General features: G+C 50.9%; 1 protein-coding gene across 1 annotated transcript; it reads left to right on the top strand.

Moving 5' to 3' along the window:
• The first annotated feature begins 16970 nt into the window (after positions 1–16970).
• EEF2 (eukaryotic translation elongation factor 2) lies at positions 16971–26612 on the top strand. The gene is made up of 15 exons (XM_081234035.1): positions 16971–17073; positions 18099–18313; positions 19196–19377; positions 19469–19680; positions 20174–20352; positions 20446–20551; positions 21060–21173; positions 21422–21560; positions 21680–21875; positions 22522–22780; positions 23221–23328; positions 24150–24503; positions 24741–24923; positions 25006–25138; positions 25900–26612. The coding sequence occupies exons 1-15, from the start codon at positions 17071–17073 to the stop codon at positions 26091–26093; spliced, it is 2577 nt and encodes an 858-aa protein (XP_081090161.1). The 5' UTR covers positions 16971–17070; the 3' UTR covers positions 26094–26612.
• Positions 26613–26811: the final 199 nt, after the last annotated feature.

Below are 26811 nucleotides of genomic sequence, written 5' to 3' on the forward strand. Positions count from 1 at the left end.
CCCTCCTCCCCGGGGCGCGCGCGACCGCGCACTGCGCAGGCGCGCGCGGCCACCGCCCGGGCCTCGGGCCAATCAGGGCGGCCCGACACCGCCCCCCCTTCGCTCGCGGCGACCACGCCCACCCCTGGCCGCGTCTGGCTTCTTAAAGGGGCACGAGCCCGGCATAGGTGGGGGTGGGTGCTGAGTCCTGACTGGGGAGGGAGTAGACAGCAGAGGCGACAACAATGCAGCCAGGTGCCGCGGCCCCCGCCGCGAGGCGGCCTCCAGGTGCGTGACTGGGCGCCCGGCGGCGTGGGGGGAGGAGACGGTTGGCCCACGCAGCGACCGCCAGTGCGTGCAGTGAGGCGCCTTGGAGCGCAGCGCGGGACAGCCTCGGCTGGCCGGGCGACCCGCGCGCTGTACATCCGGGTCCCAGCGCGGCCGAAGGAGCGCTGGCGCTACACCTCCTTGGTTGGTCCCTGGAGGAGAAATGCCGGACCCCCTGCCCAATTCCCGGGATGCCGGCGAACCTCTCCTCCCCGCCGCGCCCCCCTAGTTCCGCCTCCCCACCCACAGTAAACGTTTGGAATCTGCACTAACCGGAAACTCCCCTGCTCAAGAGCTCTCCGTGGCTCCCCAGTGCCCGCGGGCCGCTGTACTCAATCTTTCGTGTGTCAGAACCTGGAAACAAGAGGACAAAAACGTATATTTCAGGGCCCATCCCTTGAGATGATAAATCTCAGGGCAAGAACTAGGCGAAATTTAAGACAGCGCCCCAAATGACTCAGTTATCAAGATAAGTATGTTTGTGCGGTATTTTAAAAAATAAAATTAATGCAAAAAAAATCCATGATGAAGAAAATACTAAAATTTAAGTAAAGAGGGAATCCAACTCCACAGTTGTACAGGTGACCTCCCTCACCTCACCCAAACTCTAACTCTGCAGGGTTTTGTTTTACTTTTCCTACACTTTTTTTATTTTGAAAAGGGTACAGAACTATCACCCTTCACCCTTATGTACCCTTCACCCAGCTTCCCCCAATGATCATATCTCACATTCCTACAGTGTGTTCTCAAAACCAGGAAATTGATGTTGGTACCATACAATCAACTCAGGTACAGATATTTGGATTTCACCGGTTTTGGGGGTTTTGTTTGTTTGTTTTTTTGAATTTTTATTTTATTTATTTATTTTTGGCTGTGTTGGGCCTTCGTTGCTGCACGCGAGCTTTCTCTAGTTGCTGCGAGCAGGGGCTGCTCTTCGTTGCCGTGCGCGGGCTTCTCATTGAGGTGGCTTCTCTTGTTGCGGAGCACAGGCTCTAAGCGTGTGGGATTCAGTAGCTGTGGCTCGCGGGCTCTAGAGCGCAGGCAGTAGTTGTGGCACACGGGCTTAGTTAGTTGCTCCGTGGCATGTGGGATCGTACCGGACCAGGGCTCGAGCTTGTGTCCCCTGCATTGGCAGGCGGATTCTTAACCACTGCGCCACCAGGGAAGCCCGATTTCACCGTTTTTTACATGCATGTTTTTGTTGCTGGTGGTGGTGGTCATGTATAGTTTTATGAACTTTGATCACATAGATTCTTGCAACCATCACGGTTGGAACAGCTGAAGGTGTGATAACGGTGCTAAGGCTATGTTATGGAAAGAGTATTTGTCAGATGAATGGATAAGGAAGATGTGGTTTGTACATACAATGGTGTATTGCTCAGCTATAAAAAAGAATGAAATAATGCCATTTGCAGCAACATGGATGGATCTGGAGGTTATCACACTAAATGAAGTAAGTCACAAAGAGAAAGGGAAATACCTATGATATCACTTATATGTGGAATCTAAAATATGATACAAATGAACTTATTTGCAAAACAAATAGATTCACAGACATAGAAAACAAATTTATGGTTACCAAAGGGGAAAGGCACTGGTTGGGAGGGTGGGGAGGATAAATTAGAAGTTTGGGATGAACGGATACACACTACCATATGTAAAGTAGATACAGAACAAGGTCCTGCTGTATAACACAGGGAACTATATTCAATATTCTGTAATAAACCATAATGGAAAAGAATCTGAAAAAGAATATACATATATATATATATGTGTAACTGAGTCACTTTGCTGTACACCAGAAATTAACACAACACTAAATCAACTACTTCAGTACAAAATAAAATAAATAAAATACAAGAGAATAAAATAAAAAGTCTTTGTGAAGAATACATGAGGGCATATGTACAGAAGAAATGATATAGGATTTGCTTTAAACTAATGAGGAGGGAATTCCCTGGCAGTCCAGTAGTTAGGACTCTGCTTTCACTGCTGAGGGCCCAGGTTGGGGAACTAAGATCCTACAAGCCACAGGCTGTGTGGCCTGGCCAGGAAAAAAAAAAAAAAAAAAAAAAGAATGAGGAAGGCATGGGGAAAGGTGGATGAAACAAAATGGACTGTAAGTTGTTTATCGTTGAGGCCAGGGGTATGGACTCATGAGAGAGTCATGAGATTCAGTAGCTAAGGCTGCTGAGCTCTCACAGAACTGCCAGATCAAGCTCTTTCCGTGTGATCAGCATTCTTGTTGACCCCCGTTTTTTGATGATGAAACCCAGGCTCAGACATGGGAAGCAACCTGCCCAGACATAGGCAGAGCCAGAATCTTTTTTTTTTTTTTTAAGATTTATTTTATTATTTATTTATTTATTTAATTTATTTTTGGCTGCATCGGGTCTTAGATGCAGCATGGGGGATCTTTTGTTGAGGCATGCAGGATCTTTCGTTGTGGCACGCAGGCTCTTCGTTGTGGCGTGTGGGTTTTCTCTTCTCTAGTTGCGGTGCGCAGGCTCCAGGGCACGTGGGCTCTGTAGATTGTAGGACTTGGGCTCTAGTTGAGGCGTACCGGCTTAGTTGCCCCGTGGCATGTGGGATCTTAGTTCCCTAACCAGGGATCAAACCCGCGTCCCCTGCATTGTAAGGCAGATTCTTTACCCCTGGACCACCAGGGAAGTCCCCCAGAGCCAGAATCTTAATCCAGGCCTGACCCTCTCCAAAGAGCAGAGTTAAGTGGTAAACTGCATCAGATTCTTCCATCAGATATTCAGTAATAATTTTTCCAAATATCAAACACTTACTACATGCTAGACACTGTTTTGAATTAGAGGTGGGAAAACATTTTCTGTGAAGGTCCAGATAATAAATATTTTCAGCTTTGCGGGCTACAGCGTCTGTAGCAACTCAATGGGCATGGCTGTGTGCCAGTAAAACTTCATTTCTAAACACTGAATTTGAGTTTTATATAATTTTTACATATTATGAAATATTATTCTTTGGTTCAAACACTGAAAAGAGAAAAAGAAACATTTTTAGCTCAAAGGCTGTACAGAAACAGTTGTCAGGCTAGATTTGGCCCTTCCTTCCTCCCTCCCTTCCTCCCTCCCTTTCCTCTTTCCTTCCATCCTAGGGGATCTTCCCGGACCGGGGCATGAACGTGTGTCCCCTGCATCGGCAGGCGGACTCTCAACCACTGCGCCACCAGGGAAGCCCCAATAGGTCTTTTTTTTAAAAAAAGATTCTTTTTTTTTTTAAAGGATTAAAAAAAATTAATTTATTTCATTTATTTTTGGCTGCGTTGGGTCTTCGTTGCTGTGTACGGGCTTTCTCTAGTTGTGAGGAGCGGGGGCTACTCTTTGTTGTGGTGCACAGGCTTCTCATTGTGGTGGCTTCTCTTGTTGCAGAACACAGGCTCTAGGTGTGCGGGCTCAGTAGTTGTGGTGCAGGGACTTAGTTGCTCTGCAGCATGTGGGATCTTCCCAGACCAGGGCTCGAACCTGTGTCCCCTGCATTGGCAGGCAGATTTTTAACCACTGGACCACCAGGAAAGCCCTACAAACAGCTCTTTGAGACCCACTTTCAACTCTTCTGGGTGTATACCCTGAAGTGGAATTGCTGGATCATATGGTAGTTCTACTTTTAATTTTTTGAGGAACCTCCATACTGTTTACCATTCCCACCAACCATGCACAAGGGTTCCAGGTTCTCTACATCACTTGTTACTTTGTTTCTTTGTTTTTGTTTCTTTCTTTCTGTTTGTTAGTTTTTAATAACAGCCATCCTAATAGGTGTATGGTGGTTATCTCATGGGGGTTTGATTTTAACTCCCTAAGGGTTAGTGATTAGGATTCTCAGTTTTTCATGTGCCCATTTGTATATATTCTGTGAAAAAATGTTTATTCAAGTCTTTTACCTATTTTTAAAAATCAGGGGTTTTTTGTGTGTTGCTGAGGTGTAAGAGTTCCTTCTATATTTTGGACATCAATCCCTCATCAGATATATGATTTGCAACTATTTTCTCCTATTCCCTAGGTTGTCTGACTCAATATTATTAAGATGTTAACACTACCCAAATTGATCTACAGATTCGATGCAATTCCTGTTAAAATCCCAACAACGTTTTCAGAGATAGAAATGTCCCTTCTAAAATTCATAGGGGGGACGGCTGGTGGCGCAGTGGTTAAGAATCCACCTCCAATGCCGGGGACTCGGGTTTGGTCCCTGGTCAGGGAACTAGATCCCCACATGCATGCCACACTAAGAGTTTGCGTGCCACGACGAAGGAGCCTACATGCTGCAACTAAGATTCGGCACAACCAAAAATAAATAAATAAAATTTAAAAAGTTAAAGAAAAAAATTAAAATTCACATGAAATCTCGCGACTTTTGTGGAAGTCCAGCGGTTAGGGCTCCGCGTTTCCACTGCAGGGAGCACCGGTTTGATCCCTGGTTGGGGAACTAAGATCGCAAATGCCCTGCAGTGCAGCCAAAAAAAAAAAATCATATGGAATCTCGAGATCCCACATCGTCATTACCATCCTGAAAAAGAAGAGTAAACTTAAGGACTCACATTCCCTGATTTCAAATTTTACTGTAAAGCTACCTAAGTAAAACAGTGTGGTACTGGCATCCACACAGAAGCATAGACCAAAGGAGTAGACTTGAGAGCAAATTTTATGTGTATGTTAACCACAGTTTTTTTTAAGTATTAAAAAAAGAGGGGGGCTTCCCTGGTGGCGCAGTGGTTGAGAGTCCGCCTGCCGATGCAGGGGACGCGGGCTCATGCCCTGGTCTGGGAAGATCCCACACGCCACGGAGCGGCCGGGCCCGTGAGCCATGGCCGCTGAGCCTGCGTGTCCGGAGCCTGTGCTCCGCAACGGGAGAGGCCACGACAGTGAGAGGCCCGCGTACCGCTTAAAAAAAAAAAAAAAAAAGAGGGAATTGTCTGGAGGTCCAGTGGTTAGGACTCTGCTTTCACTGCCGAGGGCGCGGGTTCAGTCGTTGGTCAGGGAACTAAGATCCCACAAGCCGCGCAGCCAGAAAAAGAAAGAAAGAAAAATAGAAAAAAAATTGTCCTTGGCAGCCTTATCAGGGACAAAATGTTAAACAGATACAAAACCCCAATCCCCTCTTCCCCAAACCCACTGCTTCCCAAATTGGTATTTTTGATTGCTTTACCTGAGGCCTTTCTACCAGGTGATTAATATTTTATTTTTCCAAAAATGAGGAGAAAGAGAAGCTGAGAATATTTAAAAGAGCCAGTGTGGCAAATGGCTGGGTTGACTGCCGTTCAGAAAAAGGTCAATTAACCTTTGACCCACCAATTCCACTTTCCACGGAAATCACTGTAACCTGCTGATGGTAACAATACCAGGTAATACTTGCTGTCAAGCCTCGTGGTTTTTTTTGTTGTTGGTGTGTTTTCTTGGCCGCGCTGCAGGCTGCACGGCATGTAGGATCTTAGTTCCCCGACCAGGGTTCGATCCCTTGCATTGGAAACATGGGTCTTAACCACTGGACTGCCAGAGGAGTCCCAAGCCTTGTTTTAAGCACTTAACATGTGCTACCATTTCATCCTCACACCAACCCCATGAAATAGGTCCCATTGTTAGGTCCAATTTACAGATGAGAAAACTAAGGTCTTGAGTGGTTACATGACTTGCCAGTGTCACCTAGGGAAACAAGTACATTGAAACTGCCCTTGAATATTCAAACCCAGGGAAGAGCTGAAGTCACAGCTCAAGTCTGAAGGCTGTCTCCTGGCAGAATTCCTGCTTAGTAAGATCAATCTTTTTGTGCTAGTCAGACCTTCAACTGATTGGATAAGGCCTACCCACATTAGGGAGGGGAATCTGCTTTACTTAACAGTCCACTGATTTAAAATATCAATCTCATCTGAAAACACCTCACAGAAACAGCCAAAATAATGTTTGACCAAATATCTGGGCACCGTGGCTCAACCAAGCGGACACATAAAATTAACCAGTGGGACTTCCCTGGTGGTCCAGTGGTTAAGACTCCATGCTTCCACTGCAGGGGGCACAGGTTAAATCCGTGGTTGGGGAACTAAGATCCTGCATGCTGTGTGGCATGGCCAAAAAAAAAAAAATTAAAATTAACCAAATTAAAATTAATTAACCCAGGGTAAGATAGGATTTGTATTTACAAAGATCCCCCTGGCAGCTGTGGAAAATGGCTGGTGGGGAATAATAGCAGAGGCAGGAGGCCAGGGAGGAGGCTGGTGCAGTCACCCAGGCAACTGATGATGGGGTCCTGGACCAGGGTGGGGGCCAGGGGGGATGGGGTGAAATGGACAGAGTCAACAGGTTTGTTTTATTTTTTTTATTTATTTTAATAAACAAATTTTATTTATTTATTTCATAAATTTATTTATTTATTTTTGGCTGCGTTGGGTCTTCGTTGCTGCACAGGCTTTCTCTAGTTGTGGCGAGTGAGGGCTACTCTTCTTTGCAGTACGCAGGCTTCTCATTACGGTGGCTTCTCGTTGCAGAGCAGGGGCTCTAGGTGTGCGGGCTTCAGTAGTTGTGGTGCACAGGCTCAGTAGTTATGGTGCATGGGCTTAGTTGCTTCGCAGCATATGGGATCTTCCTGGACCAGGGCTTGAACCCGTGTCCCTTGCATTGGCAGGCGGATTCTTAACTACTGCGCCACGAGGGAAGTCCACCGGGTTTGTTTTAAATGTACAGTTTAATGAGTTTTAATATCACTGTGCTCTAATTGTAAAGCATTTCTATTACCCCAGAAAGAAACCCTGTCCCCATTAGCAGTCACTCCCCTGTCCCCTAGGCCCTGACGACCACTAACCCACTTTCTGTCTCTGTGGATTGGCCTGTTCTGGACATTTCATATAAACGGAATCACACACTATGTGGCTTTTTGTGTCTGGCTTCTCTCACTGAGTGTTGTGTATTCAGGGGTCATCCACGTTGTAGCGAGTGTCAGTGCTTCACTCCTTTTTATGGCTTGATAATATTCCACTGTGTGAATGGACCACATTTTATTTTTCCATTCCTCAGCCTCCGCCATCTTTTTTAATTTATGTATATTTTAATTTTTTTGGCTGTGTTGGGTCTTCGTTTCTGTGCAAGCAGGGGCCACTCTTCATCGCGGTGCGCGGGCCTCTCACTATCACGGCCTCCCTTGTTGCAGAGCACAGACACGCAGGCTCAGTAGTTGTGGCTCACAGGCCCAGTTGCTCTGCGGCATGTGGGATCTTCCCAGATCTGCGGCATGTGGCATCTTCCCAGACCAGGGCTTGAACCCCTGTCCCCTGCATTGGCAGGCAGATTCTCAACCACTGCACCACCAGGGAAGCCCGCGCCCACCATCTTTCTCCTGGACCAGCACAATCCCCAAGGCCATGCCTCCCCCCTGCAGCCCCTCCCCCACCATGGTCTGTCCTCCCCACAGAAGCCACTAGAGGGCGCCCCCGAGTACCTGAGTCAGGTCCTGCCACTCCTCTGCCCACAGCCCTCCAGCCCTTCTGCGATCCTACTTCCCTCAGGGTAAAAGCCCAAATCTTCCCTGTGTACCACAAGGCCCTGCCCACCCCCCATCTTCACCTCCCTCCTCTCTCTCTCCCCTTCACTCATTCTGCTTCAGTCAACTCCTAGCTGTTCCTTCAATATGCCAAGCATGGTGCTGCCCCAGGGCCTTTGCCCAAGCTGTTTCTTCCACCTGGAATGCCCTTCCCCCAGACACCCACAATTGCCCCCTCCCTGATCTTCTTCAGGGCTCTGCTCTGATATCTCTTTATACATATAAAGTGTTTGCTACCATCCGCCCCCAGTACAGCGTTCCCTAATGCTATTTCACTTCTCTCCATGGCACTTCTCACCAACTGACATATCACATATTTATTTACTGTCCTCCCTGCCATCTCTCACTAAACTATAAGCCCCTCAGGACAGGGATGCTTGTTCTGTGTCCCCAGAACCTCACTCAATGTCGGGAAGACAGGAGGTGCTCACTAAGTATGTGTTGGATGAATGAATACTATCTGCACTCGAAAAATTTAGACCATGTTGTAAATAACCAAATATAGGGTTTTTCTCAACCTTGGCACTGTGGACATTGTGGCCAGATCATTGTCTGGGGGGCTGTCCTGGGCACTGTGGGGTATGGAGCAGCCTCCCTGCCCTCCCCCCAGCTGTGATAATTACCAAGGTCCCCAGACAGGGCCCAGCGTCCCCTGAGGGCAAAATCACTCCTGGGTGTGGCCCTGTGCTGGAGGGTGAGGATTACCCGTTCCATTTTACAAATGAGGCTTACATCAGGCACGGGAGGTATCAGAGTTCTGCTCATTGGGGTTCTTCACTCATATGCTCCCCTATACCCTGGGGGACCACACATCCCAGGGGCCTGGGATAAGCTTGCTTTACAACCATCATTCTGGTGTAAATCAATTAGTGTCCCTTTTGCTTTCAAACCCATCCTGATTTGCAATTTGGTGAATGCCTACATCCACTCAAGCTGGGATCAGGCACAGTGTATGACTCAGCATTCCCACTCCTATGTATGTACCCAACAGAAATGCTGCCAGGACACGTGCTAGAATGTTCCATAGCCGCATTAGTCATAACCGGTCCAAGCTGGAAACAACCGAAATGCGCACCAACAGTGAAACGGATAAGTAAATTGTGCCAGCGTCTCAGAAAGAGAATGGAGCAGTGAGAACAGGTGAAGTTCAGTCATCCCCAACATGGGTAAACCTTCGTATGAATGTTGAGTGCAAGAAGCTGGATTCAAAAGAGACCATGCTGCTGTGACTTCCCTGGTGGTCCAGTGGTTAAGAATCCATCTTGCAATGCAGGGGACATGGGTTCAATCCCTGGTCGGGGAACTAAGATCCCACATGCCTCAGAGCAGCTAAGCCCGTGCGCGGTAACTACTGAGCTCACACACCACAACTAGAGAGAAGCCCACATGCTGCAATGAAAGATCCCGCATGCCGCAGCTAAGACCCAACGCAGCCAAAATGTAAATAAAAATAAACAAGGAATAAGAGTTAAAAACAAAAATAGGCCATGCTGCATGATTCAAGGTGTATGAAATTCAAAAATAGCGCCCCCTCCCCAGTTTGTGTTGTTGGAAGACAGGATGCTGGGTATCTTTGGGTAGTGACTGGAAGAGACAGGGGATTTCTGGGGTTTCTGAGGGCTGGTCATTCTGTATCTTGATTTTCATATTGGCTACTGGCATGTGTTTACTTTGTGAAAGGCATCAGATTTTATATGTTTGATTTATGCCGTTTCTGTATTTTGGTTAAACTTCAATCACAGCTTCAGACTGAGAAAACAAACTTATGGTTACCAAAGGGGAAAGGGGGAGGGGAGGGATAAATTAGGAGTTTGGGATTAACAGTTACACAGTACTATATATGAAAGAGATGATCAATAAGGACCTATTGTAGAGCACATGGAACTATATGTAATATCTTATAATAACCTGTAGTGGAAAAGAATCTGAAAAAGAATACATGCATATATATATATATATATATATATATATATATATGCACATATACATATATACACATACACACACACATATATATATGTAACTGAATCACTTTGCTGTACACCTGAAACAAACACATTGTAAATTAACTATACTTCAATTAAAAAAATTCCATCGCAACTTTGCAAATATAAAGTGTTCTTATTTAGATGATAAATTATAGAGCCACCCTTCTCCTAGAGCCGGGCAGGGTGGTGGGGTGGTCTGAAACTAAGGCCCAGGGGCCGTATCCCCCTCTACTGCCTTTTTGTGTGCCCCAGTGAACTAAGAATGGTTTTTACATTTTCAAAAAAATTATTTATTTGTTATTTATTTATTTTTTTTGGCTGCGTTGGGTCTTCATTGCTGCGCGCAGGCTTTCTCTAGTTGCGGCGAGCAGGGGTTACCCTTCGTTGTGGTGCGCGGGCTTCTCGTTGCGGTGGCTTCTCTTGTTGTGGAGCACAGGCTCTAGGCGTGCAGGCTTCAGTAGTTGTGGCACATGGGCTCAGTAGTTGTGGCACGCGGGCTCTAGAGTGCAGGCTCAGTAGTTGCAGCACACGGGCTTAGTTGCTCCGCGGCATATGGGATCCTCCCGGACCGGGGCACGAACCCGTATCCCCTGCATCGGCAGGCGGACTCTCAACCACTGCGCCACCAGGGAGGCCCCAAGCACGGAATCTTAACCACTGGACCATCAGGGAAGTACCTCCTCTGCTCTTTTCTTTTTTTTTTTTTATTTTTCTTTTATTTTTTTTTATTTGCAGTACGCGGGCCTCTCACTGTTGTGGCCTCTCCCATTGCGGAGCACAGGCTCTGGACACGCAGGTTCAGCGGCCATGGCTCACGGCCCGGCTGCTCCTCAGCATGTGGGATCTTCCCGGACCGGGGCACGAACCCGTGTCCCCTGCATCGGCAGGTGGACTCTCAACCACTGCGCCACCAGGGAAGCCCTCCTCTGCTCTTTTTACACTCAGAGTCACACTGTTTCTTCACTGTGCCTCCCACCTCAGGGTCTTTGTATCTGCTGCTCCCTCTCCCTGGAATGCCATCGCCACTTTTGGTCATCTTTCAGGTAACAGTTAAGGAATCACCTCCTCCAGGCAGCCCTCTGGGATCCCCTAGGCTAGATCATAGCCCTCCCTGTTCTATCCTCTCCTTTGCTCCTTCTCTTTCTCCTTCCTGGCACAATTTGAAAGCTTCCATTTGTGCAGATATTTGATTGACTATTTCCTTCACCAGAGGGTCAGCTCCTTGAGGGCAGGGATTCTTTTTTTCCTCTCACAGGCTCCCAGGAAAACATTTGCTAGACCAATGAAGGCCGAGACTGGAGGGATGTGAGGAATTCCAACCAAAAAGGTTGAGCTGGGCTGCAAAGCTGATGGGTGTGTTTGCAGGCGGGGAAGGGCGGGGTGGGTGGAAAGTCCCTCAGCCTGAGGTCCCTGGGGCAGATTACAAAGAAATGCAAAACAGTTTGCCTAGGGCTCCCAGTGAGTCCCTGTGGACCTGCTGGGAGCCCTCACAGGAGGTGGAGTCAGGAACAGACCCACCTTCACTTACCCTCTAAGAGTCTCAGTTTTAGCCTCTGTAAACTGGATCTGAACAGTGAGAACCTTCTGAAAAGGCCAGCAAATCCATCTCCTCCGTGAGACCTCTGCACAGTTCAGTGATCTTAGGAATCAACAATGGACCACCCATTCCCACCATGCAGCCCCACCAGACCTCCCTAAACTCAGCTGTTCAACCATCCAGAGAAGCAGTACACCCCTTCCTAAGGCTATTCCAGAACATTCCATGCTACAGAACATCCCTAGGGCATGTAGTGGGACTACCTAACCCTGAGCTGTGTGCAGTTATCCTGGACCCTGAGAGAAAAGGAGATATCAATAATACTGCTCCTGTCTTTCATTTTTTAAATTAATTAATTATTTTTGGCTGCTTTGGGTCCTCGTAGCTGCGCGGGCTTTCTCTAGTTGCTGCAAACGTGGTGCGTGGGCTTCTCATTGTGGTGGCTTCTCTCGTTGCGGTGCATGGGCTCTAGGTGCGCAGGCTTAGTTGCTCCATGGCATGTGGAATCTTCCCGGACCAGGGCTCGAACCCATGTCCCCTGCATTGGCAGGCAGATTCTTAACCACTGTGCCACCAGGGAAGTCCCTGGTCCTATCTTTCTTTAAGATTTGGATGCTTTGCTCATCATGGACTTTTTTTGCGTTTATTTGAAGTTTAAAAAGTGATACTAAAATATAATCATCGGGGACTTCCCCGTCAGTCCAGTGGTTAAGACTCTGCGCTTCCACTACAGGGGGCACAGGTTCTATCCTTGGTTGGGGAACTAAGATCCCACATACCTCGTGGTGTGGTCAAAAAAAAAAAACCAACAAAACCATCAGGACTGAGTTTTTTGGAGCTCCCCTCCCCTTAAATTTTGTGCCTGAGGAGAGTACCTGGCTCTCCTCAATGCAGCAGGTAGTAAGTGCTAATAAATGCTCTAGAAGGAATGGTTGCAATATATAAAATCTGGTGTTTCTATCTCACAGTGGCGGCTGTTTTAGTTTGCTGGGGAGGCCACAACAAAATGCCACAGAATGGGTAAATAAACATCAAATTTATTCACAGTTCTGGAGGTCAGAAGCCCCAGATCCAGGTGTCGGCAGGGTTGGTTTCTGCTGAGGCCTCTCTCCTTGGCCTGCAGACGGCGCCTTCTTCCTGTGTCATCAGATGGTCATCCCTCTGGGCCTGTCTTTTCCCAATCTCACCAATATGACTGGTGTCATATTAAATTAGGGCCCACCCTAAAGACCTGACTTTAACTTAATTGCTTCTTTCAAACCCTGTCTCTAGGGCTTCCCTGGTGGCGCAGTGGTTGAGAGTTCGCCTGCCGATGCAGGGGACATGGGTTCGTGCCCCGCTCCGGGAAGATCCCACATGCCGCGGAGCAGCTGGGCCCGTGAGCCATGGCCGCTGAGCCTGCACGTCCGGAGCCTGTGCTCTGCAACGGGTGAGGCCCCAACAGTGAGAGGCCCACGTACTGCCAAAAAAAAAACCCAAAACCCCTGTCTCTAAATAAAGTCACATTCTGAGGTACTGGGGGGTTAAGACTTTAATATATATGTTTGGGGGAGGGGCACAATTTAGCCCATAACAGGAGCAAACTCTTCAACGGGGCTTAATGTATGCCAGGCACTGTGCTAGGTACTGTATATTAACTTCTTTAAGTCTCACAAGAGCCCCATAATAGAATAGGTTCTGTTATTATTCAATATTTTACATGAAGAATCCTGAGGCTCAGAGAGATTATGTAACTTGCCCAAGTTCGCACAGGCAGTGAGGGCAGAATCTAAACGCATGATTTCTGGCTTCAGATCAACCAAATCTGAAATCCATCCAGGAAGTAGTAGTGGAGCGGAGTTGCTCCCTGACTAAACCATGCTTTTTTTTTTTTTTTTTTTAATTGTGGTAAAATATACATAACATAAAATTGACCTTTTTAATCGTTTTTGAGTGTACAGTTTAGTGTATTAAGTACGCTCACATTGTTGTGCAGCCATCCCCACCATCCAGCTCCAGGACTTTTCCATTTTTCCAAACGGAAACTCTGCCCCATTAAACACTGACTATCCCTCCCCCAGACCCTGACCTCCACCACTTTACTTTCTGTCCCTTGGATTTGACTCCTTTAGGGACCTTATATAGGTAGAATTATACAATATCTGTTCTTTTTTTGGCCACACCAAGCAGCTTGTGGGATCTTAGTTCCCTGACCAGGGATGAAACCTGGGCCCTCAGTGGTGAAAGTGCAGAGTCCTAACCACTGGACTGCAAGGGAATTCCCCAATATTTGTGCTTCTGTGTCCAGCTTATTTCACTGAGCACACCATTTTATCCATGTTGTAGCCTGTGTCAGAATTTCCTTTCTTTTTGGAACAAAATTGGGTCATTTGTAGAGACGTGGATGGATATAGAGACTGTCATACAGAGTGAAGTAAGTCAGAAAGAGAAAAACAAATATCGTATATTAACACATATATGTGGAACCTAGAAAAATGGTACAGATGAACCAGTTTGCAGGGCAGAAATAGAGACACAGATGTAGAGAACAAACATATGGACACCAAGGGGGGGAAAGTGGCGGGGTGGTGGTGGTGGTGGGATGAATTGGGAGATTGGGGTTGACATATATACACTAATATGTATAAAATAGATAACTAATAAGAACCTGCTGTATAAAAAAATAAATAAAATAAAATTCAAAAAAAATAATAAAAGTGCCAAAAAAAGAGAGAAGAATTTCCTTCCTTTTTAAGGCTGAGTAATATTCCAGCGTATGGATGGACCATTAAACCATGCCTTTTTAAGTCACTTGGTTCTGCCCTTATTAGCTGTGTGACCTTGGGGAAATCACTTAACTTCTCTGAGCCTCAGTTTGCTCCTGCATAAATGAGCCCACACAAAGCCCAGGGTGTGGGGAGTATTACGTGAATTAATTGGTTTATTATTATTATATTTTAATATTTAGGCTTCACTGGGTCTTAGTTGCGGCCCATGGGATCTTCATGGCAGCATGCAGGATCTTTAGTTGCAGTGTGTGTGGACTCTTAGTTGTGGCATGCATGCGGGATACAGCTCCGCGACCAGGGATCGAACCCGGCCCCCCTGTATTGGGAGCACGGAGTCCAACCCACTGGGCCACCAGGGAAGTCCCGTGAATTAATTGATTTAAAGGGTAGTGATGGGTATCCAATACGCGCTCAACGGCATCAAAAGGCAGATATAAGGGGCGTGCGGTGGCGGCCTCTGGTCAGCAGGAGCCGCTGCCGGGACCTCCGTGTCCGCCCCGCGCCGCAGCGAGCGCACGCGCATCAGAGCTTTTCTGCAGCGGTTGTTTTTTTTTGTGCTTCTTCCCCGCCCTTTACCCTCAACTGTATTTATTACTGCAGACCCTGAGCCTGGCTGTCTGCTTTTGCTCTGTGCTGAAGCCCTGCTCCTCCCCCAGGCTTCTGGGTCTGGGGATGGCGGTGGGGAATTGTCCCCTGCCAACATCTGGCGCCATCCCTGCAGCTGTGGGGTGGAATACCTCTGCATGGAGGGTTACAGAGGGGAGGGAATGTCTTAAATTTCCCCATTCCCCTTAAACTCTCCCCGGCTTCTTTAATTTACATTAAGTTAAAATTTCTCAATAAGCAATCTATTCACTTGCGAGCAAATTCAACCCTCTTAACGAGAAAACTTTTGCTTTTAATCTCTGAAATGTTCCAATTTGCAAGTGCTGTGAAGTGCCTAAGACGGAGCCCAGCACACAGTGAATGCTGAGTGTACTTAAACATTTTTATAAAATGAAGATAAATCATTTATTAAGAATGGGAAACTGGGGCTTCCCTGGTGGCGCAGTGGTTGGGAGTCCGCCTGCCGAGATGCAGGGGACACGGGTTCGTGCTCCTGTCCGGGAAGATCCCACATGCTGCGGAGCGGCTGGGCCCGTGAGCCATGGCCACTGAGCCTGCGCGTCCGGAGCCTGTGCTCCGCAACAGGGGAGGCCACAACAGTGAGAGGCCCACGTACCACAAAAAAAAAAAAAAGAAAGAAAAAAGAATGGGAAACTGGATACCCATCTGCTGAGATCGCGTCCCTCGAACGGCGCATGCGCTAGCCTTGTAAAATTAACATAACGTGTCAGGAACACAGGCGCAGGTGTTAAAGATACGGGATTGAGCTCGGGCATTGACGTCTGCTGCCTGCCACTCTGCGGCTCCGATCCTGGGTCGTTCGGTAGATATTTCTGGAGCAGCTCCTTCCTGCCTCAGTTTCCCCCTGGGTTAAACGCGGGATAGTGATGGCAGTCTTCGATTAAACGAAATCAGGGCTGTGATCGCGCTTTTCAAAGCAAAACGCGCAAAGCCTTTGCGGAGAGAGGAGTGCATAGGCTTATTTTAGAGTCCAGACCCGAACTTGCATGGCTTTTTACAGACGCACGTCTCCCCTTCTCCCAGCGCAGGGAAAGCACTGCAGTCCCCCTCTTTTTGACAGAGTGAGTTTAGGGGAAGATTTACTGAAAGGGGTTTATTTACGCTAATGAGAATATCATTAATTGATGCAAGAAATACTTATGAACGCCTACTGTGTACCAGGCATTGAGCTGGGCTCTTTACCAAGAATAAAAATACTGAATTCAATGCCAATTCGTTCTCTTGAGCCAAAGATCTGATATATACAGCTGTTTCTTAGGGTCATATTAGGACACAAATGCAAAATAGTCTTTCTGCGCCTCCCCCTGGAGAGAAAATGAAGTAGAAAATGAGATTGCGCATGTAGAAAAGCGCTTAGCCCCCGTGCTTGCGACAGGGCAAACCAGTACCTGAAATGTGTTTTATTAATAGTAATGATAGCTAATTAAAATAGCTGACGTGTATTGAGAACTGTGTCAGGCACGGAGCTAATCCCTGTACATATATTTAGTGAATTTTACTCTCCCCCAATGAGGTCGTACTGATGACCCCACTGCGCAGAAAAGGAAACTGAAGAATAGAAAAATACGAGTATCTACTGTAAGAACACTTAAAGTGGTGGAGCTAATAAGGTGTTTTGTTCACTGGTATATCCACAACACCTATAGCAGTGCCTGGTATAGTAGACGCTCAATCTGTCTTTGTGGAATAAATGAGTGATTAATACCTGCCTTTAAAAAGGCTTTTTTTTTCCTTGTAAATAGACAGGTAGTTGCAAAAATGGTACTGAGAGGTCCCTAGTACTCTTAAGCCCTGTACTGTCATCTTACCTAACATCAAACGGAGAAAGTTAACTTTGGTGCAATCTACAGACCCTATTAATATTGTAATTTGCTTTTAATAGGAGTGCTTGGCACTTTGCAGACTGATATAGTTGCTATGATGTGGTTAATATTCTCAGCTAAAACGGCTCTTCGCGTTTTGCACCTAAGTATTGCATCCGGTAGGCGTGCACCCTGCACCGGGCGGACCACGCCCCAGGGAAAATCCAAGTGTGGAACGCAGACCCTCTATATTAGAGCAGCGGCGCCGACGCCTAAGGGTTACCCTGTGGGAGGCCGTTCATGCGCCTGCGCGGGGCGTCGCTTCGCCCCGCCCCAGAAGCGAGGGTCAGATGACCCGCCCAACCGGCGTCGGCCTATAAAAGCTTGGGTGTTGACGTCAGCGTTCTCTTCCGCCGTCGTCGCCGCCATCGTCGGCGCGGCTAGCCACACTCGGATCTACCTGGGAGAATCCACCGCCATCCGCCACCATGGTGAGCAGCGCTGTTCAGCGGGCGGCCTGAATCGGCGGCGGGGCCTCCGTAGGGCCGGCCCTACCAGGCCTGGAGAGCTGTGGCCTTCCTGGCGGAGAGGAGACATGGCGGCGGCGGGGCCGGCGGGCCCGGGGCTGGGGAAGCGGCTGCCGCCATGTCTGCGCGCTGCACTGCTAGCCGAGCTCCGCTTCCGGGGGCGCCGCCGCCTCCAGGACCCTGGGACCGGCTGAAGCTGGGGCGGAGGCGGGGCGGGGGGTATGATGATGTGGCAGACGCTGTAATGGCGGGTGCCGCGGTGCGAGCGGGGAGAGGGGAGCCGCCTTATGTAACCCGTGGGCTGGGAGTTTGAGTCCGATTTTCTGTCGGGAGCCGGGGGCGGCAAGGAAATGGCAAAAGGGGAGGAGTAAAACCTTTAGAAGCGTCTCGTCTTCTGACGTTGTGTAACCTTGGTTCTTCCTGTAACTCCCAATTGTGAACACCTGATTCCAAGAACCACGAGGTGGAGGCTCCTGCCTGTTAGGGCTGCGCAAGCCTCCCACCCGACCGGGGGTGGCATAGTTAAGAATCAGGGGCGGGGTGCGTGGCTCTACCTGATTGACCCCCCCCCTGCACAGCGAGAGGTGACCTTGGATTTTAAAGAGCCCCTTTGGTTGGGGGAAGGCTGGGGGTATAACCAGTGGCAACACGGTGGGGGGACCTTCAGCTGGACCCCAGATACGCCAACATACTATAAAGGAAATCTGTTGTCACTCTTTGAGACTTAGTCCCCAGTACTCATTCTGGGTTGTCACTCTGGGTTGTGACAACAACCAGCGTCTGGCTATTCAGGGACGGGGTGAATTGCACTTTTAAAGGAGTGTCAACAAAGAAAGGGGGGATCTGGGTGGGAGTTGAGGCAGCGCCAGGACCAGCTCCCTCTGGCCATGGCCTAGCCGTCTATTGATCAAGGTCTCAGTGCCAAGCCTCATTCCTGGAGTGCGGGGACATTCTGAGCCTCCCCTTCCCCCCCCCCCGTTTCCGCCCAGGTGAACTTCACAGTAGACCAGATTCGGGCCATCATGGACAAGAAGGCCAACATCCGAAACATGTCCGTCATCGCCCACGTGGACCATGGCAAGTCCACTCTGACGGACTCCCTGGTGTGCAAGGCGGGTATCATCGCCTCCGCCCGGGCTGGGGAGACCCGCTTCACTGACACCCGGAAGGACGAGCAGGAGCGTTGCATCACTATCAAGTCGACGTGAGCAAAGCCTTAACGCCCTCTGGACAGGGAGGGGGGAGGTGCTTACTCTTGAGTCCTTGGGCGGTGGGTAGGGAGGATAGACAGTAGTCAGCCCTTTCCTGACCGGTTTCTGGGGAGATGAGCATGTTGGGGCTGGGTTTTTGGACTGTGAGGGACAATGGGGCTTCAGCTAGTGAGATGGGAACCTTTGTCTCCTGTTGGAGAGGCACAGTGATGGGGTGGTATTAAGGGGATTTGGAGAGGAGGGGGGCCAAGGGGCTCTTGGCATTGGAGAAGGCTGGGTGGGTGCTGCTGGCATCCAAGGATACTGCTAAAGGCCTTGCCTTGCCTGTGGTCGCCCCCTGTGAGTTTTCTGGCCCCAGATGTTAAGAGGGTGAGAAAACTCCCCTCCCCCGCAAAAAAAAAGGCTGTAACAACAGTTGTCTTCATCTGGTAACATCTCCTTGGTCATGGGCTCTGAGGGAGGGAAGGGTGAAAGGTAGTATTTGGGGTTTCTGGATCTTGCCTGATTGTGTAGCTGCTCTTTGAAATCAGGTGTGTTGAGCTTGAGAGGAACCAGGTGGGCTCTGGTACCATTACACCTGTACCAGGGAGGTGGTGGTTCCCGGCAGAGGGTGCTGCAGAGGTAAATGTCCCTGGATAGGATAGCTCTTGTGTGGGAAGTCTGCAGTTCATCTCTAGAGATGAGTAATGCAGGAGGAGGAGACAGGTTGCAGCATCTCTCTGGTTTTTTACTGGATTGCAGCCTCACTTCAGAGTCAAGAGCATCCACCCCGACTCCTGTGGGCAGGAACCTGATGGACCAGAGGGCTAGTGGGAGCAGGTTAGGAGCCAGGCTGAGGTGTGCTTCCATCTGGGTAACCTGTCCCAATCTCTCAGGGCCATTTCCCTCTTCTACGAGCTCTCAGAGAATGACTTGAACTTCATCAAGCAGAGCAAGGATGGCTCTGGCTTCCTCATCAACCTCATTGACTCCCCTGGGCACGTGGACTTCTCCTCAGAGGTGACAGCCGCCCTCCGTGTCACCGATGGTGCCTTGGTGGTGGTGGACTGCGTGTCGGGTAAGCAGCAGGCTTCCCCACGGATGGCGGGGAACCTGGGGCTGTCCCCTCTTTGGCCGACGGAGACGCCTTATCCCCTGCTGGTCCACAGGCGTGTGCGTGCAGACAGAGACGGTGCTGCGCCAGGCCATTGCCGAGCGCATCAAGCCTGTGCTGATGATGAACAAGATGGACCGGGCCCTGCTTGAGCTGCAGCTGGAGCCCGAGGAGCTCTACCAGACCTTCCAGCGCATCGTGGAGAATGTCAACGTCATCATCTCCACCTATGGGGAGGGCGAGAGCGGCCCCATGGGCAACATCATGGTAGGATTGCCTGATTGCTGAAGTCGGGGTCCCTTGGCGGATTGCCATCTCCTGCTGTGTTCCTAGTACCCCCTCCCGCTTCTCCCACCGGGTGGGCAGCGTTCCTCATGCAGACTGGAAGGGTTGTGGTCTTCTCCTTGAGGGCTGCCCTTGGGAAACCACTGTTGTGAAGCCATGGCCTCCTGGGGATTCTTGGGAGGTTGGAAGTTGAGGTTGCCGGGAACCTTGGAATGGCAAGAAGGTTGGACTTCGGTGGAGGCTTTGGGGTAGCGGCTCAGCCTGCTAACGGGCATGGGGCAGTGCCTGTGGCATCGCGCACCCCCTCGTGATGGGGGCAGAGCTGGGCACCCTGTACATGATGACTAAAATTTCTTCACTTTGACCTGACGGCTATTGAAGAAATCCAGTGTCTGAGGGCTGGGGTGCTTGGGGACTTCGTAGATGTGGTTTGTGTCCAACTGTTCCAACTCACAGCTTTCTCCTGCCCTCTCAGATTGACCCTGTCCTTGGTACTGTCGGCTTTGGGTCTGGTCTCCACGGCTGGGCCTTCACTCTGAAGCAGTTTGCAGAGATGTACGTGGCCAAGTTTGCCGCCAAGGGCGAGGGCCAGCTGGGGCCTGCTGAGCGGGCCAAGAAGGTGGAGGACATGATGAAGAAGCTGTGGGGAGACCGGTGAGTGCTGGAGACACAGCTCAAGTGTCTATAGGGTCCTTCACACCCACATCCCCCCAGATTCCCTAACTTGGGTTGAGCCTTGTCTGACAGGTACTTTGATCCAGCCAACGGCAAATTCAGCAAGTCAGCCAACAGCCCAGATGGCAAGAAGCTGCCGCGGACATTCTGCCAGCTCATCCTGGACCCCATCTTCAAGGTGAGCTGGCGTGTGCTTGATAGGTAGGCATCCCCAGGGCTGTCCTTGGGCTCCCTGAGAATCTGATACCCAGCTTGCTGCAGCCAGTAGCAAGATACCATGGGGCAAGGCAGGGCCAGGCTGCAGAGGCAGCTCCTGGGACAAGGATGAGGCGGCATGAGGTCAGAACGCCCTCAGGGTTCCACCCTGACGGGGAAGTCTCCCCGACCCCTGGGCTTCAGCATCGGGGACCATCAGCCTCCCTGACCAGGCAGCAGGTGAGATGAGGTAGGAGGGTCTAGGCTTTGCAAGCCTGTGAGTTTAGTGAGTGTATGCTCAACGTCTGAAAATAGAAAAGGGTTTTTTTCTTTTAAACAATCTGTTGAGAAGTGTCCCCGTGATTTGCTTAATTGGGTCAGGCCTTTGGCGGTAAGCGAAGATGGCCTTTAAAGCTCCAGAGCAGGAAGCAGGTAGCTTCAGGCTTCCAGTATGTTCCCAAACCCACTTTGCCATGTCTCTTGGGTGTCAGGTGTTTGATGCAATCATGAATTTCAAGAAGGAGGAGACGGCAAAACTAATTGAAAAACTGGACATCAAGTTGGACAGTGAAGATAAGGACAAAGAAGGCAAACCACTTCTGAAGGTGAGTGGAGCGGCCATCCTGTGAGTCCCCATCCCAGCTTGAGTGCCATTTTCTCAGGTAATCAGACAGCTGGCTGTAAGGGTCTCAGTCAGGGCTCCACACTGGGCCCAGGCTTATATTAGAAGTATCACCAGCAGGAGCCCTGTCACCAGCAGAGGTGGGTAGGAAACATCAGGTGTTTTACACTGCTCTTCTAGATTCTTTCTCGAGTCATTTTTTTTCTCCCTCTCTCACATCCCCTCCTTTAGGCAGTGATGCGCCGCTGGCTACCTGCCGGGGATGCCTTGCTGCAGATGATTACCATCCACCTGCCCTCCCCTGTGACGGCCCAGAAGTACCGCTGTGAGCTCCTGTACGAGGGGCCTCCAGACGACGAGGCCGCCATGGGTACGTGGGGTGTGCCTGCACCCCGGGGTTAGAACGCTGGGCAGAGCTGCAGAATTCTGGAAAGCTGAGCTGCCAGGGAATCAGTTTTCCCTGTGGGGGGTTACTTTCTCTCTCCTCAGGCATTAAAAGCTGTGACCCCAAAGGCCCTCTTATGATGTACATTTCCAAAATGGTGCCGACCTCTGACAAAGGTCGGTTCTATGCCTTCGGCCGGGTCTTCTCAGGGCTGGTGTCCACCGGCCTGAAGGTCAGGATCATGGGGCCCAACTACACACCCGGGAAGAAGGAAGACCTATACCTGAAGCCAATCCAGAGGTGAGGTGCTCTGTGAGGCAGAGGGTGCCCAGCAGCCTCCCTTCCGCCCCTCAGGCCAGTGAAGGGGGAAGGGTGAGGGTTATCTGAATGTAGACTTGGCCAGGGGAGGCCCACCAGGAAATAGTGTCTCCTCCCCACTAGGGATTCACAGTGAGAGACAGCCTGGAGTTGGGAAGCAGTTAGGCTGAAATTATGGTGGCAGCATACATTTTAAAATACCCAGAGAGCAGGCTCTGACCCCAGAGATGTTACGTGGTGGGTGGCCACCCAGTCGCTGCTCCAGGCGTGGGTAATGGGAAGACAGCCTCCATTCCTGCTAGTTCCTCAGGGCCCTGACTGTACTACGACCTACGAGTGCCGCTGGTTTCCCCGTGGCACGCGTGTCCGGCCTGGGTCAGGGTGCAGAGTCCTGCACAGGGCACGTGTTAATGAGCAGGTGGCTCTTGTCCTGGTGTGCAGGAGCCAGAGCTGTCACTGAGACCTGGGTCGCAAGATAGATTCAGGGCTTGGCCCAGGGTGGGATGGCACTGCCCCTCCAGACAGGAAGACAGCCGCAGGCTCCAAGACAAAGGAGGCTTGTCTTTTGGCCGTTTGGTCATCTGCCACCCTGGTGCCAATGCATTGTGGCCTTCTCTGTCTCCCCCAGGACGATCCTGATGATGGGCCGCTACGTCGAGCCCATCGAGGACGTGCCTTGTGGCAACATCGTGGGCCTGGTGGGCGTGGACCAGTTCCTGGTGAAGACAGGCACCATCACCACCTTCGAGCACGCCCACAACATGCGGGTGATGAAGTTCAGTGTGAGCCCTGTTGTCAGGGTGGCCGTGGAGGCCAAGAACCCGGCCGACCTGCCCAAGCTGGTGGAGGGCCTGAAGCGGCTGGCCAAGTCGGACCCCATGGTGCAGGTGGGTGCGCCCCGGCCGTAGGCGACCCCTGCGCCAGGGGTTTGTTGCCTTATGTGGTGTGGCTGAGCCGGAAAGATTACGTTGGCTTCTCACACAAGTAGAGATTCCGTGTTGAGAAAACCAGCTGTGCTGGGTACACCTGCCCTGGCAGAGGTGCTGCCCTTAATTTAAATGGTGGTTTTCCACCCAGGAACCCAATTTCTTTCGTAGGCTGCTTGGGTCTTTACAGGCTGGTTGTGCACGGAGGGTCCTTACAGAAGGTTAATGTTGAAAACGAGTAAAGAGGACCCTGCTATCTTCCCCTCAAAACCCCATTTTGGGAGTCTGCCTTTTCCATCTGGAGGGAAGCTTGGAGCCCGCTTTCCACCTGTCCCTAAGCCCTTGGGTTTCCCACATTTGTCCCGGGGTCTGTGCTCAGGCTGACACGTGGCCCTTTTCAGTGCATCATTGAGGAGTCCGGGGAGCACATTATCGCGGGTGCCGGGGAGCTGCACCTGGAGATCTGCCTCAAGGACCTGGAGGAGGACCACGCCTGCATTCCCATCAAGGTGAGGCCTGGCACTGCTCTGGTGGCCGGAGGCCCACTGTCCCCAGGATGGAGGGGCCGGTGGAGAGCACAGACCTGGGTCCAGGCTGGGCTCTGAGGGGCCCATTGACTGGGGCACTCAGTTCTCTGTCCTTCCATCCGTTACTGCCAGGTGATACGTGCTGTCGTGACACCAGCAGCTTAGATGCCTTGTTGGCAAGGCTGGAGTGTGAGCGGTCTGCTTCTTAAATTTTTTAAAAAGCTCTTGGGAAGTGCAGACACTGAGGCTTACGTAGCCGGCCCCACGCCCAGCTGGTGCGTTCTGGTTTCCATTCTCTCCTTTTTTTCTCCCCACAGAACTGAGCGCAGATCTGTGTCTGTTCTCAGACCTGGATTTGGGTTTCTTTACGTGTGGTTCTCCTTGTAAAGTTTCTGTGTTTTCGTTTCTTTCCTTATAGGAATGAAATTTTCTTTTTTCAGGTACGGTGACAGCTTTTCCCCATTGTTCTCTATGTTAGAAAACTTATATGCTGGGGTGTGGGGTTAGGCCAAGCACTTGTATCTTTTGAGATTTTTTTCCCCGTTAATACCGCGTATGTGGAGTTTCACTGTTTCACCAGCCCTCTTGGCAGTGGGCTTCCTCCTACAAGGGACTAGCTGCGCACCTCATGTTTACACAGAAGACGTGCATGGCTCTGTGCCGTGAGATCAAACGCGCTCTGCTTTCTGTGCCACTGCCACTGTTAAGTGGGCCTCGTTATTAGGAAGACCTTCTGTTAAGATGCCTCTCAGGTGTCTGGTTCCTGTGGCACACCTGACCTGACCTGCGTGCTCCTTTTGCAGAAATCTGACCCAGTTGTCTCGTACCGAGAGACCGTCAGTGAGGAGTCTAACGTGCTCTGCCTGTCCAAGTCCCCCAACAAGCACAACAGGCTGTACATGAAGGCACGGCCCTTCCCCGACGGCCTGGCCGAGGACATCGACAAGGGCGAGGTGTCTTCCCGCCAGGAGCTCAAGCAGCGGGCCCGCTACCTAGCAGAGAAGTACGAGTGGGACGTGGCCGAGGCCCGCAAGATCTGGTGCTTTGGCCCTGATGGCACCGGCCCCAACATCCTCACTGACATCACCAAGGGCGTGCAATACCTCAACGAGATCAAGGACAGCGTGGTGGCTGGCTTCCAGTGGGCCACCAAGGAGGTGAGGGGCCGCTCAGGCACGGCTCTGGTGGATTTGTCACTGGGGGGTCCTCCTGTCCTTGTTTGCCTATTGGCAAGGTGGGGCTGTGGTCCTGCCTCCTGGGAAGGGGACCCTAGGGAGGCCGAGATGGTCCCTGTCGGTGAGACCTGGAGGAGCTGGCACAGACAGTTCTGGCTGACCTGTTCTCAAGAGCTGCAGTAGAGGCGGTTTCTTGATGGTGTTCCCCTTCCTCCATAGGGGGCGCTGTGTGAGGAGAACATGCGGGGCGTGCGTTTCGACGTCCACGACGTGACACTGCACGCGGACGCCATTCACCGCGGGGGCGGCCAGATCATCCCCACGGCCCGGCGCTGCCTGTACGCCAGCGTGCTGACCGCCCAGCCCCGGCTCATGGAGCCCATCTACCTTGTGGAGATCCAGGTGGGGAGGCCTGGCCCCCCCAGCTGCTGCTCCCGGTCCCATCCTGCCCAACAGCTGCTAATAGTCTTTCTTTGCTTGACAGTGTCCGGAACAAGTGGTTGGTGGTATCTACGGTGTCCTGAACAGGAAGCGGGGCCATGTCTTTGAGGAGACCCAGGTGGCCGGCACCCCCATGTTTGTTGTGAAGGCCTACCTGCCTGTCAATGAGTCCTTTGGTGAGTGCCAGTCTGGTGTGGTCCTCAGATGCCCGCTGTCTTTGGGGTGGAGCCCAGCAGACATTCAGCCCATCTGGTCTAGGACAGGACCCAGTTCTTTTATCTTTTTTAATATTTATTTGGTCGTGCTGGGTCTTAGTTGCGATAGGCTTGCTCCTTAGTTGTGGCTCACGGGCTCCTTAGTTGTGGCATGTGAACTCGTAGTTGCGGCATTCATGTGGGCTCTCTAGTTTACTGACCAGGGATTGAACCTGGGCCCCCTGCATTGGGAGCGTGGAATCTTAACCATTGTGCCACCAGGGAAGTCCCAGGGGCCCAGTTCTTTCTCGTGCATGGCACAGGGTGGGTCTGATGGGAGCTGTTGCTTTCTGCATCGCAGTTGAGGAGGAGGTGCCCTGTTTCTCATTTGGGCCTCTGGACTCTTGAATTAGGGGGAAGGTCCTTGGGCCTGTAAATCTTACAAGCAAAGCCTGCAGAGCAGCTGCGCTGGAGCCCTGGTTCATCCTGAGAAGGAGCAGGTGGAGACCAGAGGCCCAGGAAGGGCTAGCCCTGCCTCACTTGTTAATCAGTAGCCTTTGAGGGAGCCTTTGGGTGAGGGATAGGATAATGGGCCTGACTTCTGACATGAGTCAGGTAGTCTGGACTCAGTGATCCTCTGGTGTGGGCCTGTGTTCCCACCTTCCCCTCCTGGCGGAGGCCAGGGAGCCGTAAGGCACCACACCTGGGCTTCCCTGTGAGCGCTGTCTCTGTGCCTCCTACAGGCTTCACCGCTGACCTGAGGTCCAACACGGGCGGCCAGGCCTTTCCCCAGTGTGTGTTCGACCACTGGCAGATCCTGCCCGGTGACCCCTTCGACAGCACCAGCCGCCCCAGCCAGGTGGTGGCAGAGACGCGCAAGCGCAAAGGCCTGAAGGAAGGCATCCCGGCCCTGGACAACTTCCTGGACAAGTTGTAGGCAGCTTCCCCGCAGCCTGCTGCCTGGTGGGACTTGGCGCAGCCCCTGCGCCCAGGGACAGGTGACCACAGCAAGAGCCCCACATTCTCCACGACACCTTGAGGCTGTCCAGACCCAGTAACGCTCTGCCTGAAAAGTTTCCGGGGCCCACTCCATGCCATCGCTCAACATGAGCACTTGATGCCGATATTTATTTCTAGATTTCAGAGGCAACAGAAGTGCCCTCACAGCAGGGACTTATCTGGCCGCTGGGGATGGGGGAGGAGATGGAACACCCGAAGCCTTTTTTAAGAGGGAAATTCATATGTCCAAAAAAAGTTAAAAATAAACGCATTAAGAGGTTTATTTGGGTAAATGGCCCGTAGTGGATTTTCCTCCGGAAAGGGGGAGGGAACAAGCGGGTAGATATTCTCTTTGGACAGAAGCTAGAAGGCAGGAAATCCTGTTCAGTGTCACCATGAGCACCTCCAGCTGTATTAGTGCCATTGGAATAATAAATTTGATATGGTGGTGATCGTGCATGCGTGTCCATGGTCTTTCTCCATCCGCTCAGGCTAGAATGGACTCCCTGTGCTGGTGAGCGAGGCTGTTGGTGACGCTCCAATACACAGTGTTAAGTATCACCTCCAAATGTCATCCAGGGTTGAGGCAGAGGTTCGAGACTTCACGTGAGCCAGGCGAGTCCAGTTGTCCATCTGTCACGGGGGGCCAACCGGTG

This window comes from Mesoplodon bidens (assembly GCF_964165515.1).
Source record: "Mesoplodon bidens genome assembly, chromosome: 4".
Classification (NCBI taxonomy): domain Eukaryota; kingdom Metazoa; phylum Chordata; class Mammalia; order Artiodactyla; family Ziphiidae; genus Mesoplodon; species Mesoplodon bidens.

What these genes read in the sequence shown, in the direction of transcription:
- EEF2 (XM_081234035.1), top strand. An exon ending in GGTGGTGGACTGCGTGTCGG is followed by an intron (nt 19,378 to 19,468) that starts GTAAGCAGCAGG and finishes GCTGGTCCACAG; the next exon opens with GCGTGTGCGTGCAGACAGAG. An exon ending in TCCAGTGGGCCACCAAGGAG is followed by an intron (nt 24,504 to 24,740) that starts GTGAGGGGCCGC and finishes CTTCCTCCATAG; the next exon opens with GGGGCGCTGTGTGAGGAGAA.